Below are 19,363 nucleotides of genomic sequence, written 5' to 3'. Positions count from 1 at the left end.
TTTTGAGGATCAAATATAAACTTGGTAGCATAATGTCTGGCACATAGCTTAGAGAGGGACTCAGAGGTAGCGTTGGTAGTATTTTCGAATTTTTTCATTTTATTTTTCAATAACCATTGATGTGAAGTATTTTATGTGAGTTTCAGGTGTACATCATAGTGTTAGACAATTATATAATTCACAAATATTTTATATTTTTTAAATGTAAAATATGTGATCTTTCTTTTACAGGAACACCAGATGCATTTTCCCAATTACTTACTTGCCCATATTGTGATAGAGGCTATAAACGCTTTACCTCTCTGAAAGAACACATTAAATATCGCCATGAGAAGAATGAAGATAACTTTAGTTGCTCCCTGTGCAGTTACACCTTTGCATATAGAACCCAACTTGAACGTCACATGACATCACATAAATCAGGACGAGATCAGGTAAGTAAAATGAGCTCTCCAAATTTTGAGAATGTATCCCTCCATAGAAGGCAGGGGGTTTTAATATACTTAGTAGTTAAAAAGATGTGCTAGACAGTGTCTCATCTCCAGCCTTATAAAAAATGAAAGTGACTATTTTATTTAAATTATCTGGTCATTTCTGAGTTAACAGTTAACATATGAACATGATTTCAAAGATAACTAAATTTTTTTCTTTTTTAGATAAGATCCCTTCCATCTCAATTTATTTTGCATATACTATGAAAATATTTCTCAAGTTTATATCTGGATTTCATAATACATTGTACTCAAATACTCAATGTAGGAAAATAAATATTGGCTACATAAAACACATGACTTAACTGTTGGTGAAATTTAAATAAAAATCCAAATAGTAATAAAGTTTTATTTTTGTGTGAACCAGTAATTATTTGTTGTCAATATAAGTTACAGTGGGTTGTTTTTGTGTAGTAAGGGAAGTTGCCTCCTATAAGAATCTAAAGTTTAGATTCTAAGGCATTTTTATTCTGAAGACTCAATTTTCACATGGTTTATTCTACTGCTATGTTACTTTGCTTTAATTTCTAAAAGTATAAACTAAGACTACTCTGTAAGTATAAATTACATGTAAACTGTTGGCTGTGTACTTAAGGATTAAAATGAAAGAATTTTGCCAGTTCTCCTTTTATAAGGTTTTGATAACTATCAGCTATAAACAATCAACTTAATTGATTATCTCCTTAATTCTAATTTTAAAAATCAAATAAATATTCAGCTGTGTGGGGTGTCAAGGCTGTATGTTGTGGTTGAGGCACCTGTCCATTTTCTTTTATCACAGGGTTGTGAATATATGTATTCATTTCTATGAACTTTGCCCTAGGAATATACCTAATATAAGTCATATACCTCATAGGGAGTGAGTTAGACCTTTTGCTAAGATGATGGCTAAACCAAAAGGCCAACAAAAATTGTGGAAAAAGAATGAGCATGGTCAGCCTACCTTCTCAGGACTTTAGCAGGAACACTCACAAATAAGATTTGGGGCTGGGGATCGGCAACTCAGGAACTCTAAGACCAAGATTGCCTTAGATGGGTTAATGGTTGAGTCTGTGAAAGAGCACTTGAAATGAGAGCAAGTACCAAGAGAAGGAGAAAACTAATGCAGAGAGGGACTACTGAAGTCAAGCACTATCCTTCTGCCATCCGCCACATTATTAGTCTTATTAGTGACAATATAGATAAGTGCTTTTTTAATCGGTTTTTATTGTTATTCAAACACAGTTGTCTCCATTTTCCCACCACCACTTTCCCCAGCCACATCTCCCCACCTCCCACCCTCCCATCCTCCCCTGCTTTGCTTTGTCCATGGGTCCTTTATACATGTTCCTTGATGACTCTTCCCCTTCTTTCCTCCTTTATCTCCCTCCCCCCTCCTCTCTGGTTACTGCCAGTTTGTTCTTTATTTGAGTGTCTGGTTATATTTTGCTTGCTTGTTTGTTGTGTTGATTAGGTCCACCAATAGGGCTAGCAGCATAGTTGAGTGCTCTTTTCATCTGAGAGCCCTGATGTAGCCACAGTATAGACAGGCCTTGGGAAAAGAGCCTATTCACATGATGTGGGGAGCAGATCCATCCTGCAACTGCTGCCCCATATTCTCTCTGTACCATGGCCCTTGTCAAAGAAAAGGATCTCCAAAGGATAGATACAGCTGATGGAAAAGAAGGAGATGCCATTATAAAAGCAAATCAAAAGATTTCTAATGATCATGAAACCATCTTTTTGGTGATTTTTTTTGATGGATAAAAGATAGTAGGTTTTATATATGAAATGTGTGGTCAGAATAAAGTCAGAAAAGATCTGTGGTAAATGCAGGGACCAATAAGGTGAGGAAATATAAGTGGGAGGTCTTGGGAAAAATTTAGATTATGAGGCAGCAAACTAAAGGGTAGAATGTCTAGCTTGCTGGCCTTTGAAAATCATTCCATATCTTAAAGGTAAGAATTTCCATGTCTTACTCTTTTATTCATTCAACACATATTTGAATTTCTATTACGAGTCTGTCCCTGTTCTAGGTGTTAAAGGCATAATTGTAAAAAAGATGAGCAAAGTCCCTGACAGTACGGGGCATAGACAGGGTGGGAAAATAGTGGGTTTACAGTCAGGAATGTGCAAAACATACAGCTTATTCTTGTATTATTATTTATTAATTAATGTATTTTCCACATGGATAACTGTACACCTACTTTTGTATTACCCTGGTTTAATAGGTAATATAAACCAGATATAAAATATAAAAACAGGTATACTGAAGAAAATAGAGGAAGAGGATAGAAAGTGATGAAAGCTGCTACTTGTTTTGAGAATAGGGAGACCTTTCTGAACGAAGACCTGAATGAAATGAAGAAGTCAGTCATGCTGGCTTCGTGATTGGGAGAAGCACATGCTACCAAAGGGAACAGACTGAAGCACAAATAGGCCTTGAGGCAGAAACCTGCCCAGCACCACCAAAGAACAGCCAGGAGGCCAGTGTGGTGACTAAAGGGGAAAAAGAGGGTGAGATCAGGGAGGTATGGGGGCAATGCTGCAGCTCTTTATATAGGCCCAGATAAAGACGTTTGATTGTATTACAAAATGTGATAGGGATGCCTTTGAAGGATATTGAATTTTAACTTTTTTTAAGGGAACACTGGCTATTGGGTAGAGGATAGGTTGAGAGACAAAAGTTAGAAGCAAGGAGACCACTTAGAGGTGATTGTTGTAGGCCAAGGGTGGTTGGTGGCTTTAAACTTGGTGGTGGTGACAGACATTACTTAATGAGGAATGTTGGACTCAGAATGCATTTCAATGGCTTGCTGATAGAATAGGTAAGGATATAAGAAAAAGAAGAAGGCTAGGCTCAAGGATTACTCTAAAGTTTAGGGCCTAAGCAATAATCAAATAAATGAGGATGTTATTTACAAAGGTAGGAAACACTAGAGGAGGAGCTGATTTCTAGGAGAAAAGTTGAGAGTCTACTGTTAGTCAAGTTAGCAGATGCTCATCACCTTCCACTATCAAGGAAGCAATTGTTGATGAGAGTTTATAATTGAGGGAAGAGGACTAAATATATAAATTTGGGAATTGTCACCATATATTTAATATTTAAAGCCATGGGTTTAGATGAAATCATGCCTGGTACATAGTAAGTACAGATTCTCTTTTCTTGCACATGAAGGACAAAAGAGGGAGATTCCTGTTAGAGTGAGCAAGAGGCAAGTAGTGCTTGAGTGAAGCCCTTGGAAGGAAGGTTGAATCTTAAAAGTTATAGTTAAAGGGAAACACGGCCAAGGAACATGGAATAGTATAAACCAAAGCAAGGAAAGAAAGAAGAGCAAGGTATGTGCAAAAAAACAAACAAAGAAAAAACAGACTCACTAAATGGCTGAGGCGGGGACTTCTGGAGAACTAGTGAGGAATAAGCCTGAAAACTCAGGGGCTGTGAACTTGGAATGTGTAGACTCAGAATTTGCATTCAAGAGTTGATGGAATCCCTTGGAGGTTTATGAGTAGGATTTGATTCAATTCAAGCAGCGTTTTTCTAAGATCAAGGGTATAGAATATATTTGAAATATATAAAAGTGGAGATTTGATAAATGAGACAGAAAGCTATTATAATGATCCATATTTGTCTGGAAAAGATAGACATATTTTTTGATCATCAGATTACAGTACATTTTAGAAATATCAAACATATAAGAGACAGGATAAAATACTGGAAAAAACTTGGCCTTTTCTCCTATTCAAGAGACCTTGGTTTTCTGTTGAGTAACTGCTTTGGACAGATTACTGAGTGTTCTTGACCTCAATTTCTTTATCTATAAATTGGAGTGCAAATGAAGTAATCTCCAGTTCCGTGTGTATGTGTGTATGTATTGCATAATAAAGTATGATTCTGATACTTTAAATTCTTAGAAAGTGGAGATTTTTCTCTATGTCAAAATTATGTTTCCACTATCACCCTCCTTTTTGGTAATATTGCAAGTGTTAGATTTTTGTGACTACTATAATTTGAGGCCTTTACGAAACAAAATAATCACCAAAGCATTACTTTTAGCAGATTGGATGTTCTTTATATCCAAAGCTTTTTTTTTTTCATGTTACAAATAAAATACCAATTCTTTGTTGCAGAGACATGTGACACAGTCTGGGGGCAATCGTAAATTCAAGTGCACTGAATGTGGAAAAGCTTTCAAGTACAAACACCATCTAAAAGAGCACTTAAGAATCCACAGTGGTAAGTATTTGCTCTCCTTCTAAACTTTAAATACTATGACATACATGGAAATAAATATTATAATGTGATCTACACAGGATTAGAAATGCCTAGTTTTTCTTTTAGAATACCGATGAATCTAGAGAAATTTTCTGTTTATAAATGATATTTTATTGGAATTTTAATCTTTGACTAAGGTATATCAAGCTGGAGTAATACAACTCACAAAATTTCCTTATCAGATTATAACATGTCTTAATTGGAAGTACAGCCTACAAACATGTGTATTTTCTGATGGATGTTAATTTCATGGCCTCTCGTGCACAGTTAATAACATAACAACAAAGAGTGTAGAGGCACAGTTTGTGCAAGGAAATGGGATGAAGACATTCTTTACAAGAGAGAAGTATAAATGGGGCTCCAGATAGGAAATGCCGAAGGGTGGTGGGGAGTCAGTGTGGGAGGAGCCTGAGGAGAAGGGGACCGGCAGTATTGAGGAGAATTGAAAAAAAGTGGGTCTCCCATCATTTCACCTTTCTATTCCACATCCTTTTCTCAGTCATTATTTACAAAGTGGATATTATTATATGGTAAAGATATCAGATCTTTTTTAGAAACCTAAAAACAAAGATAGCTATATTTACATTTCTTCAGAGGCTGTACTTGAACAAAAGCTATCGAGGAAACTTAGCACCCCACATTGCTCTGTGAAATCTGTTCATTGCCTGATGAATTTCGATACGCTATTTTAGATTTAAATAATTTTAATAAAAATATTACCTAACAAATGGGAAATTGTGGAATCTGCACGTTGCATGTTTTATGGAAATTACTGTATTAACAGTTATATAAACATTATTCTACTATAAGAGTTCAGTTGCTTGGCTTTGTGACGGGCAGTTTGTGATACCTGTAATTTATTTTGGAACTTCATAGGTTCTTGAAGTTTTACTGTATTGCTCATTGAGGGTTAAATAATGTAAAAGTTATCATTTAAAAAAGTCTCAAACCAAGATTTTTACAAAAACATTTACTTATTTTCACACATTAATGTTTCTGGGAAGCAGTAAGTAGTCTTTTGCCACAGAATCCCCTTTCTTAGATCTTGTTTTCATCCATAATACATTTTTCATAAGCTCCCCTCCTACCAGAGATGATTTGGATTTTTTGATAGTTACAGCTATGTGGGAGAGCTTTTTAAAATGTTAAAATGGAGTACAGGAAGGAAAATAAAGCTTGGAGTAAGTTTCATGTACAAAGGGAATGTCATATGGCTCTATTTCAGTTGGGTAGCAGAATTTATCAGATCTTTGATGGTACAAGTTGGGAGACATGGGTTATACCAAAGACTAGCATACAGACCTAGGAGCCAGTTGAAATGTAGTCACAGCATCCTTTACTGATAGTCAGCAGTCAGTCTCAGTCAAATAGGGAGCAGGGAGCTGCTGTTGGCAGTATTTACAGAAAAGTATTAGGAGTTTGGATGGTCATGAGCTTCATCTAAGCTAACAGTATGCTGCTGCTGCTTTAAAAGCTAATGTGGATTTTGGCCACGTCATGGAACACAGAGCTCTGTACTGTCCGTTCATTACATGTTTACATCTGTCTTGTTCTTAAAATCATTTAATATGAGGCTTGTAGACCTTTAATACAGCAAGAAACTTTAACTTAAAATATATAAGGAAAATAAAGTTAAGAAGGTAGAACAGGTCTGAATTAAATGTGAAAAAATGAATATTATAAAATCCCTTGCATATCCTGGAAATGGACCACAAATTAGACTGTTAAGGTTTAGGAAGTAAGAAAACTGCAATTGTAATCCGTGTGAGTGAGTAAAAGAAATCCGTTGCTGGAAAAGTACACCTTTCCTGATACTGAGTCTATAGAGAAACTTGTTCTTTGAAGCATCATAAAGAAGAAAGAGCAAAATACAATTTATATCACCCTCAGAAATATACTTAGTACAGTGGAGAACTCGATAGGGTTTTCTTTTTTAAAATAAGATTCTTCAACAGAGTCCAGTGATATTTCACCAAGTGCAATTAGGAAAAAGCGTTTCCCCAGGGTGACTACTTGAACAACCAAGTCCACAACGCTCTGATGGCCTGTTTTATTCCACCGGAGGAGGTTGAACAGGGTACTCAGTTTTATCCCGGGAGTGGTAGCAGTCTGCAAGCTAGTTGTTACCAGTTCTTTTAATACAGAAATTGAGAGGAAGCATTTAGAAACTGTTACACATCAAGACAATACTGTAACAGTTTCATTCTGTTTTACACGATATTCATCCACAGTAGTTTGGAAACTTAAAACAAAAAAAAAAAAGAAAATAAAAAGTGGTTCTTCACCAGAGACAGGGCTAAAAGCAAATGGATGACTGCATGTCCTTCAGTAAACCTCTGTAGTTTTTTTTCCTCAGTTGAGTTTTTAAAAGGTATTAAGGATCAAGGTCCTCAATTATACTCACTAAAATTATACTGATTGTTGCTATCTTCTGACACCCATAAAGTGAGCCCTCTGCAGAGTCCTGTGTCAGCCATCATTTGAACTCTGCATGTGGGACCTGAGCTGTGAGGAGGAGGCCACCACTCCTCCACTCAGAGGTGAGACAAAATAGCACCTGCATAGGCTAGGATGCTCTCCAGAAAATAACATAGGTTTGCTCCATGGCCTTTAGCAATTTTAGTCTGGCAAATAAATACTTGCATCAGTTGCAACCAAACACCCACCTCAGCCACTGAAAAAAATAACTCAGTATCCATAGTACCTTTAACTTTGAGCAACCCAACTTCCTGATGGTCACCTCCAGGATTTAGTAGTTGCAAACACTAACCTAAATAGATAAATTAAGTGTTGTTCTTTAGCTATACACCATAAAGCTATGAAGTTAAAAAGCAGGAGCTTTCTAATACACCTAGTGACTTTGGCAGTAATTCTCAACAGTAACAATGATGATAACTAGCATGCGTTGAACACCACCAGGTAACAGCCACATTCTAGTTGTTTGTGTGCATTAACTCATACAGTCCTCACAGTAACTCTGTAAGGTAGATGCTACTATCTCCTCCTAATGGAGTCTCAGAGAGCTTACTTAACTGTTCATGGCCATTCAGTTAATGTGTGGCGAAGCTGTTCTCTAATGTAGACATTCTTACTCCAAAGCCTTTGCCTTACACATTGTGCTTCTCTACTTCCCTATTTGTAAAACTAAGAATAATCTATATATACATGCCTATTTTCCTAGTGAGCAAGAGGGTCAAGAGAGTAAGGGAACATATAGCTCATCTAAAAATGTTATCAGATCATTAAAAATGGTAAAATAGAGATATGTTAGACCATACCCCTTGTTTCCTCACTCCCAGAAATTTTTATCTGGTGCTTTTGAGCATTGAATCACATTTCAGGCATCATATTGGAAAGATGTTGATAAATTAAAGAATTTCTAGAGGTGAGTTAGCAAGTGGGTGAGAGTTCTAAACACCGTGGCCCATGAGTGTTTGAAGGCCCCTGGTAGGTTTAACCCACACAAGGGTAGTTCAAGGCTGCACATGGCAACACTTCATTGTTTGAAAGTCTGGCTTGCGGAAGAGCAGTCAGGCTTGTTCTATGCAGCATCAGAAGGGTGAACTAGCACAGGGAAGTATGTGAGCATTATACCAAGCCAACTGAACCTGTATCTCAATAGAAATGATTTTTTAAAGAATCACTAGTATTTGCTAAGAGTACACTGAGTTTCACTGGGTTTTGTCATATAACTGCTATACCAAGTCAATTCACTGACTTGTTATATCTACATTTATTTACACACCAAAAATGCTGAGGCTCAGAAAGGTTAAGAAAATAGTATGTGACAGACCCAAGATCTGACCCCAAATCCCTGGTCCTCAGCAGGACCACACCAGACCGTCTTCAGAGTTGCCCGGCAGCAGTAACCTCCTCTTAATAAAGAAGTTTCAGCAGAAAATAGCCACTGTCAAAGATGATATAAAATGAACTCTTCATTGAGAAGGAGGCTATGCTAGGGGACTTCTTAGGTACCTTTCAGTTCTATTATCTGATTCTTTAAGTAATCAGATTTCTGAAAAGCATAGCTCACTTTTTAAAACTTTACAACATTGAAGTCATATAACTAGGAGAACTTACATTGCCTTTCTCACTGCTTTTATTTTAATTCTTGAAAGAGGGAGAGAAAGTTTTATTTTAATATTGAGTGGATAAATCAGCATCAATCCATTTTATAATTCTATAGTTAGCCATTCATTAATCTAAAAACAGGTTTAATGTGTGTCTTTGTGACCTGTGAACACTGTAATAAATGCAAGGGATAAATGGCACACAAACCCCAGAAGTTTCTTATTTCTGAAACTGATGGTCTGTAACCTTTAACTTATAAATTAATGAATTATAACTATAAATTAAATGTGAAAAATTAGGGTTGTATGAAATATTCCATTCAGCTCAGAACTTCTGAATATTTTCTAGCAAAGTATCTCTAACGGCCAAGAATAATAAATGCCTTGTACCCCTGGCAGGTCTAGGGAAGCAACTTGAAAGGAGACCTCTACAAACAAGAAGCTTCTTTGACATTGTGGGTTTTTCCTAACAATTCACACAAATGTTACATTTGTGCAACATAGTATATGTTTTAATATAAAAATAATATTTTAAGTTACCATAACTACTGTAACTAAAATTGAAATTCCAAGATGCTTTGCATACCCACTAGAACACTGCCTTATGTCTTCCAGAGTACACACATCCAGTTTAATCGAGGCTTACAGAAGTATTTTATATTTAATGTTTTATTACCATTGAGAAGTATCTTTTCAAGGAAACTTTATATGTATGGGAAAGAGATTTCTACGTGATTCATGTAATTAGAGATATTCATACTTGTTAAGTCTTATGGAATATTTCACTTACTTTTCTTTCCCCTAATATTAATTTCTCCTGTAGGTGGTTATTAAGTAAATTGAAATACAGAAAATTACATACATTGGTGGAACAGGATAAGAAAAAATATCTAAAAGAGTAGAATTTAACGTATTTTGGGTATATGAGAATGATTTGAAGTTTTAAAGGTTAGCAGAAATATTGCACACATATGTTGAGCAGATTCCCTTATTAGTTCAGTGTTTTACTAGTGTTTATAACATTTATGTAGCTTTTGAACTTAAAATGGTGATTCTAAGTAAAATTGTATCACAAACATACATGGTAATCTCTTTCTTGTTTTAGGAAAATGTGCATACATACACATTTATAAATATATATATTTTGTTGTTGTTTAGGAGAGAAGCCATATGAATGCCCAAACTGCAAGAAACGTTTTTCCCATTCTGGTTCCTATAGCTCACACATAAGCAGTAAGAAATGCATCAGCTTGATGCCTGTGAACGGGCGACCAAGAGCAGGACTCAAGACGTCTCAGTGTTCCTCGCCCTCTCTTTCAGCATCGCCAGGCAGCCCCACAAGACCACAGATACGGCAAAAGATGGAGAATAAACCCCTTCAGGAACAACTTTCCGTAAACCAAATTAAAACCGAACCTGTGGATTATGAATTCAAACCCATAGTGGTTGCTTCAGGAATCAACTGTTCAACCCCCTTACAAAATGGGGTGTTTAGTGGTGGTGGCCCATTACAGGCAACCAGTTCTCCTCAGGGTGTGGTGCAAGCTGTTGTTCTGCCAACAGTTGGTTTGGTGTCTCCCATAAGTATCAATTTAAGTGATATTCAGAATGTACTTAAAGTGGCAGTAGATGGTAATGTAATAAGGCAAGTTTTGGAGAATAATCAAGCCAATCTTGCATCCAAAGAACAAGAAACAATCAGTGCTTCATCCATACAGCAAGGTGGCCATTCTGTTATTTCAGCCATCAGTCTTCCTTTGGTTGATCAAGATGGAACAACCAAAATTATCATTAACTACAGTCTTGAACAACCTAGCCAACTTCAAGTTGTTCCTCAAAATTTAAAAAAAGAAAATCCAATTCCAACAAACAGTTGCAAAATCGAAAAGTTGCCAGAAGATCTTACTGTTAAATCTGAGAAGGATAAAAGCTTTGAAGGAGGAGTGAATGATAGCACTTGCCTTCTGTGTGACGATTGTCCAGGAGATATTAATGCACTTCCAGAATTAAAGCACTATAACCTGAATCGGCCTGCTCAGCCTCCTCCACTCCCTGCACCCGAAGCTGAGAAGCCCGAGTCCTCTGCTTCATCAGGTTCCGGAGATGGCAATTTGTCTCCCAGTCAGCCACCGTTAAAGAACCTCTTGTCTCTTCTGAAAGCATATTACGCTTTGAATGCACAACCCAGTGCAGAAGAGCTCTCAAAAATTGCTGACTCAGTAAACCTACCACTGGATGTAGTAAAAAAGTGGTTTGAAAAGATGCAAGCTGGACAGATTTCAGTGCAGTCTTCTGAACCGTCTTCTCCTGAACCAGGCAAAGTAAATCTCTCTGCAAAGAACGATGATCAGTCTCAATCTACAAATGCAAATGATTCCCAGGACAGCACAATAAATCTACAAAGTCCTCTGAAGATAACTAACTCCCCAGTTTTACCAGTAGGATCAACCGTCAATGGTTCCAGAAGTATTACATCCTCCCCATCACCTCTAAATCTTTCTTCATCCAGAAATACACAGGGTTACTTGTACACAGCAGAAGGTGCACAAGAAGAGCCACAAGTAGAACCTCTTGATCTTTCACTACCAAAGCAACAGGGAGAATTATTGGAAAGGTCAACTATCACTAGTGTTTACCAGAACAGTGTTTATTCTGTCCAGGAAGAACCTTTGAACTTGTCTTGCGCAAAAAAGGAGCCACAAAAGGACAGTTGTGTTACAGACTCAGAACCAGTTGTAAATGTAATCCCACCAAGTGCCAACCCCATAAACATTGCTATACCTACAGTCACTGCCCAGTTACCCACAATCGTGGCCATTGCCGACCAGAACAGTGTTCCATGCTTGCGAGCACTAGCTGCCAATAAGCAGACTATTTTGATTCCCCAGGTGGCTTACACATACTCAACTACAGTCAGCCCTGCAGTCCAGGAACCACCCTTGAAAGTGATCCAGCCAAATGGAAATCAGGTAAAAAAAAAAAAAAGGCTCCTCCTATCTTGAACCTGTTTAGTAAAATCTAGTTTGACTTATTTCAATGAATTTTTCTGTAGAGCCAAGCATGTGTTACAAACTGCTCATTTTGAAAGTGAATAGATGAATGTTTGCCTTAACTTTTGTAGCTTCATGTCTTAAGTTGTTTCCTAATCCAAGGTATAGTTATCAACTAAAGTTTAAAGTGTTATTCTAGTGTGAAAAGTGATTGACAAGTCTCAGCTAAAGACTTCACTTTTTTTCCCTAAGGACATGCTCATTGATTTTTAGAGCAAGGGGAGGAGAGGGAGAGAGAGGGAGAGAAACATCAGACATCAGTGTGAGGGAGGCATCAGTCAGTTGCCTGTCACAGGTGCCCCACCGGGGACCAAACCCACGACCTATGTATGTGCTCTGGCCAGGAATTGAACCTTTAGGTTTGTGGGGTGATGCTCCAACCAACTGCACCACAGCAGCCAGGGTAAGAGTTGACTTTTTGAAGCTAGAGACAGAAAAGAAAAATTGGAATACAAACTAATTGGATTTCTGTTTTTATAATAATTTCTGCCTTGATTATGATCATTAATAAATGAAAATATGTTCCCATTCACAGACATTTCACACCAGGCAAACTTAGCTATCACTTTTTATTTGTTAATTAATACCTTTGTTTATAAAAGGCTTTAATTAAATAAGAATTAAGTACACAAAGTGAATTTACTGATCATTTTATGAGCTGCAAACTAACAATGTTCAGTAATAGTTAATATATATGAGGAAATATAGTTGTGAATCAGTAAATGCATTTTCCCAGAATTCATGAGAGTTCTGAATAGAAACGGTTTGTGCAATTGTTGTGTCTCATTGTCTGTGCTTTTTCTGCCGCTAACTTTGATGTCTCTCTACTTCCCCCCCCCATCAGTTTTCATTGAATCAAATGATTTGATCCTTTACCCAAATATTGGCTATAAGTAGGTACAGCTAAAATAACTACAGCATCCTGTTCAATTGTGATTTATGTTTTTCCCCCTTAGATATTTCTAACAGTTGAGTTTTCCGTAATGGCGATGCCTCTTGGAAAAAAATTTATAACATAATAGGTGAATCCGTCTAAGTTTTGTGTGTATAGAGCACCATGCACACCTTTGAATCATAAAGGAGGAGCCACTGACCTTTCACTTGATTATGACTAGATCAAATAGCAGTGACAGTGAAGTCAGCTTACTTAGCACCCACTGGCAGCTCAGAAATGACCTGGACAGAGAGGGCTGCACCTCTCCTACCTTACAAAGCCATAAGAAATGTGGGAAACCTTTAAACTTTAGAAAATATGTAGGTTTAGAGGCAACAGAATGAAAGACTTTAGAAAGGATGCGAGGATCGTAGGGGACCCAGTCCCACTACGCACCACATACTCCCTGCAGGATTAGCCTGCCTGCTTGAGGGCCTCCTGCCAGAAATTATCTCCCTGAGGTGGCCTGAGATGTTGTAATTCCGCTGAAATTCTAAAGGTTCATTTTAACTAACAAGAATTCTTGTTTAAAAACGGAGGCCCTCCTGCATTGTATTTCCATCTTGCTCCTTAGAAAAATGATGGAGTATACCACTCTCCTTTCAAGGAGACCAAAGAGGTTAGTTCACAGGACTCTGAAGCTCTGGAAGGTACAATTTGAAGCCCACCTTTTAAAAATAAAATCTTAATTTTTGCCCAGTGAAAGCCAGAATGAAAAAACGAAGGTCAAGGATGCAGTTAGAATCTAGTGATTATTAAATAAACTGTTAAGTTTTCACGAAGTAGTGATTCACAAGGAACTAAGTACGTTTATTATCACACATTTTCACATTTTTTCTTTTTGGTGCCTTTTCCTTTCAGTGCCAGCCAACCCTGTGTTTTTGTTTCCGTTGTGACTGTTTGCCCCCAGCCTCCCTGTGGTCTGCATCAGCCTCTGCTTCTCTTGTAGCCCCGCTGTCAGAACCATACGCAGTGATGAGCCTTTGTCCACACTTTTATTTGTGTTTCTTGTTTATCTTTTAAATTTCAATTTAATTTTCTTACTCCTTTGTTTCCTGCAGGATGAAAGACAGGACACTAGCTCAGAAGGAGTATCAAATGTAGAGGATCAGAATGACTCTGATTCCACACCACCCAAAAAGAAAATGAGGAAGACAGAAAATGGAATGTATGCTTGTGATTTGTGTGATAAGATATTCCAAAAGAGTAGCTCATTACTGAGACATAAATATGAACACACAGGTATGTTGATGACCCTGACAGTTTTTGAAAATTGACTCTGTAGTCCTTCCTACAACCTGTATTGCCCTCCTAAGTTATATTTGCTTAAAACCACTCTTTTATTTAATAGTGTCTTCTTTCTTTCTTTCTTTCTTTCTTTCTTTCTTTCTTTCTTTCTTTCTTTCTTTCTTTCTTTCTTTCTTTCTTTCTTCTTTCTTTCTTTCTTTTTTGGCAGGAAAAAGGCCTCACGAGTGTGGAATCTGTAAAAAGGCATTTAAACACAAACATCATTTGATTGAACATATGCGGTTACATTCTGGAGAAAAGCCCTATCAATGTGACAAATGCGGAAAGCGTTTCTCCCACTCTGGGTCTTATTCTCAACACATGAATCACCGCTACTCCTACTGCAAGAGAGAAGCAGAGGAACGTGATAGCGTGGAGCAGGAAGAGGCAGGGCCGGAGGTCCTGACCAGCGAGCATGTGGGTGCGAGGGCATCTCCCTCACAGGTCGACTCAGATGATAGAGAGAGTTTGACAAGGGAAGAGGATGAAGACAGTGAAAAAGAAGAGGAGGAGGAGGAGGAGGAGGAGGATAAAGAGATGGAAGAACTACAGGAAGAGAAAGAATGTGAAAAACCACAAGTGGAGGAGGAGGAGGAGGAAGAAGTAGAGATGGAAGAGGAGGAGGAGGAAGAGGAGGAAGAGGAGGAAGGAGAGGAGGCAGAGAATGAGGGAGAAGGAACAAAAACTAAAGGTGCCATGAAGGATGATGGAGCTGTAAATCAAGTGAGCAGCTTAGAACAAAAAGGAAGCCAGAATAGTGAGCAAGTGTCTGAACAAAAAACAAATGAAGCCTAATAGTTTTTCTAGAAGGAAAATAAATTCTAATTGGTAATGAAGTTTGTTCTATATTATACATGCTTTTCATGGAAACACAGTAATCTGTATACTGTGATTTCTGTTCACTACTGTGTAAAGTAAAAATTTTAAAAAATGCAAAATACAAAAAAAAAGAAAAAAACACAAAAAAATCCAGGTGTGCCTGAACCTCAGACCTAGTAATTTTTCGTGCGTTTTTCAAAGTTAGGAACAAGTTTGTAACGTGAAGCAGATTAGAAAACTTTAATGACTCCGAAGCAAAGATGTAACAGGTTAAAGAAAACTGATTAAACATCTGGCATTGTTTCATTTTATCAGTATTAATTATCACTCTTATGTTGGTTTATTTTTAAGCTGTACAATTGGGAGACATTTTATAATTTTTTATTGGTAAACATATGCTAAATCCACTTCAGTATTTTACTATGTTTTTTTTTACAATGTGAGAACTTCTGCACTACAAAATTCCCTTCACAGAGAAGTATATTGCAGTTCCAAATCGTGCTAACTACCTTTTATAAATTCAGTTTAGAAGGTAGTAATTTCTAATATTTAGATTTCAGAGTAGAGTGTATTCTCATTTAAAGTGTATTGTTAGCCTTAAGAAAGCAGCCGATAGAACTGAAGTTCCTTACTCATGTGGTTTAAAATGGAGTTCAAAAGATCGTCTTTGCGTTCTGACTGCAGGGACTAACAGTGTTAATACTGTGAGGACAGCAGACTTGTCGGAATCAGTGTTTGTAATCGTGTTTGAGTATGTAGTAACAAATATGAAGGATATGATATGAAGCTTTGTATCTCCTTTGGCCTTAAGCAAGACCTGTGTGCTGTAAGTGCCATTTATCAGTATTTTCAAGGCTCTAACCCGCCATCATTCAGTGTGTGGCCTACAATAACTAGCATTTGTTGATTTGTTTGTTTTATCAAAATTCCAAAATGAAACTTAAAACCACTGACTCTGTCAGAGAAACCGAAACACTGGGATATTTCATCTTTTAATTCCTCAGTATTCATTTTGCGTTAATTGACTTTCAGAATTTCTCTACAGAAATGAAAGGGAAATTTTCTAATCTGCTTTATCCATGTACTTGCATTTCTTACATGGACATGCCATTGTTATTTGGCTCATAACTGTTTCCAAATGTTAGTTATTATGGACCCAGTTTATTAACAACATTAGCTGATTTTTTACCTATCAGTATTATTTTATTTCTTTTAGTTTATAGATCTGTGCAACATTTTTGTACTGTATGTCTTCAAATCTGGCAGTATTAATACCCTTCTTACTGACATATGTACTTTTAGTTTTAGAAAACTTTTATATTTATGTGTCTTATTTTTATATTTCTTTATTTATTACACAGTGTAGTGTATAATACTGTAGTTTGTATTAATACAATAATATATTTTAGTATGAAAATTTGGAAAGTTGATAAGATTTAAAGTAGAGATGCAGTTGGTCCTTTGCATTGAGATTTGATTTAACAGTGTTATGTTAACATTTATACTTGCCTTGGGACTGTAGAACAGAATTTAAATGGGAATGTATTAGTTTTACAACTACAATCAAGTCATTTTACCTTTACCCGGTTTTTAATATAAAACTCTTAAATTTTGAAATTCACTGTGTGACTAATAGCATGATGCTCTGCGGTTTTATTAAGAGATTAGCCTAACCATAAAATTCTCATTTCCTTAGTAAGCCAAATTAGGATAACCTTATATAAACAGTGTTGGGAACAATGTTTAACATTTTGTGCCAATTTGTTCCTGTATTCATGTATGTAAGTTACAAATCCGACTCTTCATTTTTAAGTTCCTTGTTACACCGTGGTCATTTTCTAGTTTTTTACCAGACTCCCCATCTCACAATAAAATGCATCAACAAGCCTGACCTGCTGTCATCTTTTAATCCTTACAAGATTATCTTTGGAAAACTCTCTTTGAATGGGGTATTAGCGATGTCATCCTACACTTAATTTATACTGGGCTGCGTTTGAGTACAAACTAAATGTTTCAGGCATTCATCACTAAATTATGGATTTTCCTGGGGCTGTTTCTGAAAAGGTCAGTGTTGACAGCTAAAAGGCCCCCTCAGAGGTTGCTGCCTCTTCCTAAAACCCTTAACTCTTGACCTTCAGGTTGCTCCAGGGAAGCCTGGGTTCAGGACACCCTTCTGCTGCACCCCCACAGCTCCTTCTACCTAAGTTCTCATCATAGCTCTGTTTTTACTGCTCGTCAGCTTTTAATCTGAGAATATGTATGTTAAATGATTGTAATAATTGAATAATTTTCTTATTCAGGTTCTATTAAACACTAGACAAAAGAGACAAACTCTAAATGACACCTTCTTTTTCTGTTGCCACACAGTTCTAATGGTTATTTCTGGTGTTTAACTTCATGGTACGTGACACAGGCGTTTGGGGCCTGTAGCTATGACTGCCTCCCGTAGAAGTGACAGTCCAATCCCAACAGGCTCTTATTTTAGGACCCAGTTCCCTTTTTATAGCCTCACACTCCTAGGTGCCTGTTAGCCCAGGTTTCGGGTTTCTTCTTTTCTTCCGTCACTGAGAACAGCTATCCAATAAACAAAATCATTGTACAGGATTAGGAAGTGAGAATAAATAACCCTTCTTAGGAGTCATTCATACTGTAATCACTGCAGTAAGCTCAAAGAAGGCAGTGCTTGATACATTTGGATAAATGGTTGATATAGGAATCTCGGCATTATTAGGAAAGTCTTGAAAAGTAAAATGTGCGAACACTTCCTTGTATTCCCCTCAAACTGCATAACAACAAGAGCGCCGTATGTTATTTACTTGTGCCATACAGAGGTGCTTCACTGCTGTTACCAAAATTAATTTTCACAAAAGCCTTACAAAATTTAACGACCATGTGCCCATGAACACATACAATTTAAGCAGCAGAATAAGGACTGGAACCCAGGTCTGTCTGACTCTAAGATCCACGCTCTTTACTGGCCTGTGTCACTTCTCACGTGAGAACAGCTTACACTATCTACATTTAAACTCAAGCCTGTACTTAAAGACTGTAAGAAAATGTCAGCAAGACCAATATACATTTCATAAAGTGGTGAAAAGAACAGGGACAGCATGAGATTTTTCAGTGTGCAAACAAGCTTTGCCTTGACACATGGACAAAGTGAGTGGGAGGCTGGGGTGGGTGGGGAAGGAGGAACGGTGGGGGGAATGGAGACAACTGTACTCGAACAAGAAAAAAATTTGAATTAAAAGATTTGCCTTGAAAATATGAACTTAGGACAGATTTCTTAAGATCGATGGGAGGATGTATTAGGACAATCACAATATAGACTTTGTCTCTGAACCTTAAAAAATGGTGGGAGCTCCTCTGCTCTGGTGAACATATGTTGGTTCAACACCTTTTCCCCAACAACACGTGGGGTGTTCGTGAAGAGAAAAAATACAGTCCGTAAAACAACTTTCAAACTCAAAAGAATGGCCAAGTGTTTTCTCTGAATACAAAACAAACTAGAAATTAATAAGAAATTTATCTGGAAATCCCCCCAAATTATTAGTACTTGACAACATTTTAAATGTGGGTAGAAATTATAATTATGAAATATGAACTAGATGAAAATGCAACATATTAAAACTTGAGTGCAGCAAAAACAGTGAATATAAAAAACTATAACATGAAATGCTTATATTGGAAACAATAGAGGGTTTAATCATCTAAACTTCCATTTAAGAAACTAGAAAGAGAATAAAATTAAACCCAAACCCAGCAGAGGGAATTCAATGATAAAAGACAAATCAATAGCATAGGAAACAGAAAAACAAGTAAATCAATGAAATCAGAACCTGACTCTGAAAAGATTTAAAAAATTGATAAACCTCTAGCCAAATAGAACAAAGAAAAACAAGAATACAGATTACCAATGTCAAGAATGGGAGAGGAGACATCCTTAGAGACCCTACAGATACCAGGATAAAAAGAAAATACCATGAATTGTATGCCAATGAAATGGACAGCTTTGATGAAAATGATACATTTTTTGAAAGACCCAAAATACAAAAACTCATTAAAGAAGAAATGGATAACCTGAATAGTTAAAGAGATGAAATTTCCAGTTGAAAATCCTACCTCAAAGAAAACTCCCAGCCCAGATGTCTCCAATGGTGAATTCTACCAAACATTTAAGGAAGATATATACCAATACTACACAAACCCATCCAGAAAACAGAAGAGGAGAAAACACTTCCCACCTTAGTCTGTAAAGCCAACATTAACTTGATAGCAAAGCCAGGTAATGACATTATTAGAAACAAAACTACACATCAATATCCCCCGTGAATATAGATGCACAATCCTTAACAAAACATTAGGAAATCAATTTGAACCATGTATCAAGAGGAAAATATATCATGAGCAAGTGGGATTTATCCCAGGATTTCAATATTTGGCTTTCAGAAATCAAA

General features: G+C 36.9%; 1 protein-coding gene across 1 annotated transcript in view; it reads left to right on the top strand.

Moving 5' to 3' along the window:
• ZEB1 (zinc finger E-box binding homeobox 1) overlaps window positions 1-16,797 on the top strand; it is a 175,665-nt gene extending 158,868 nt beyond the window's left edge. Inside the window, exons 5-9 of the mRNA XM_037165475.2 lie at window positions 232-434; window positions 4,602-4,707; window positions 9,975-11,785; window positions 13,862-14,042; window positions 14,257-16,797. Coding sequence (XP_037021370.2) covers window positions 232-434; window positions 4,602-4,707; window positions 9,975-11,785; window positions 13,862-14,042; window positions 14,257-14,882 — 2,927 coding nt within the window. The 3' untranslated portion in view covers window positions 14,883-16,797. The remainder of the gene's footprint in view (window positions 1-231; window positions 435-4,601; window positions 4,708-9,974; window positions 11,786-13,861; window positions 14,043-14,256) is intronic.
• Window positions 16,798-19,363: the final 2,566 nt, after the last annotated feature.

This window comes from Artibeus jamaicensis, unplaced genomic scaffold (assembly GCF_021234435.1).
Source record: "Artibeus jamaicensis isolate MK-2021 breed Jamaican fruit bat unplaced genomic scaffold, CSHL_Jam_final contig_867, whole genome shotgun sequence".
NCBI classification, from domain to species: Eukaryota; Metazoa; Chordata; class Mammalia; order Chiroptera; family Phyllostomidae; genus Artibeus; species Artibeus jamaicensis.
This window is presented reverse-complemented; position numbering and strand designations above follow the sequence as displayed.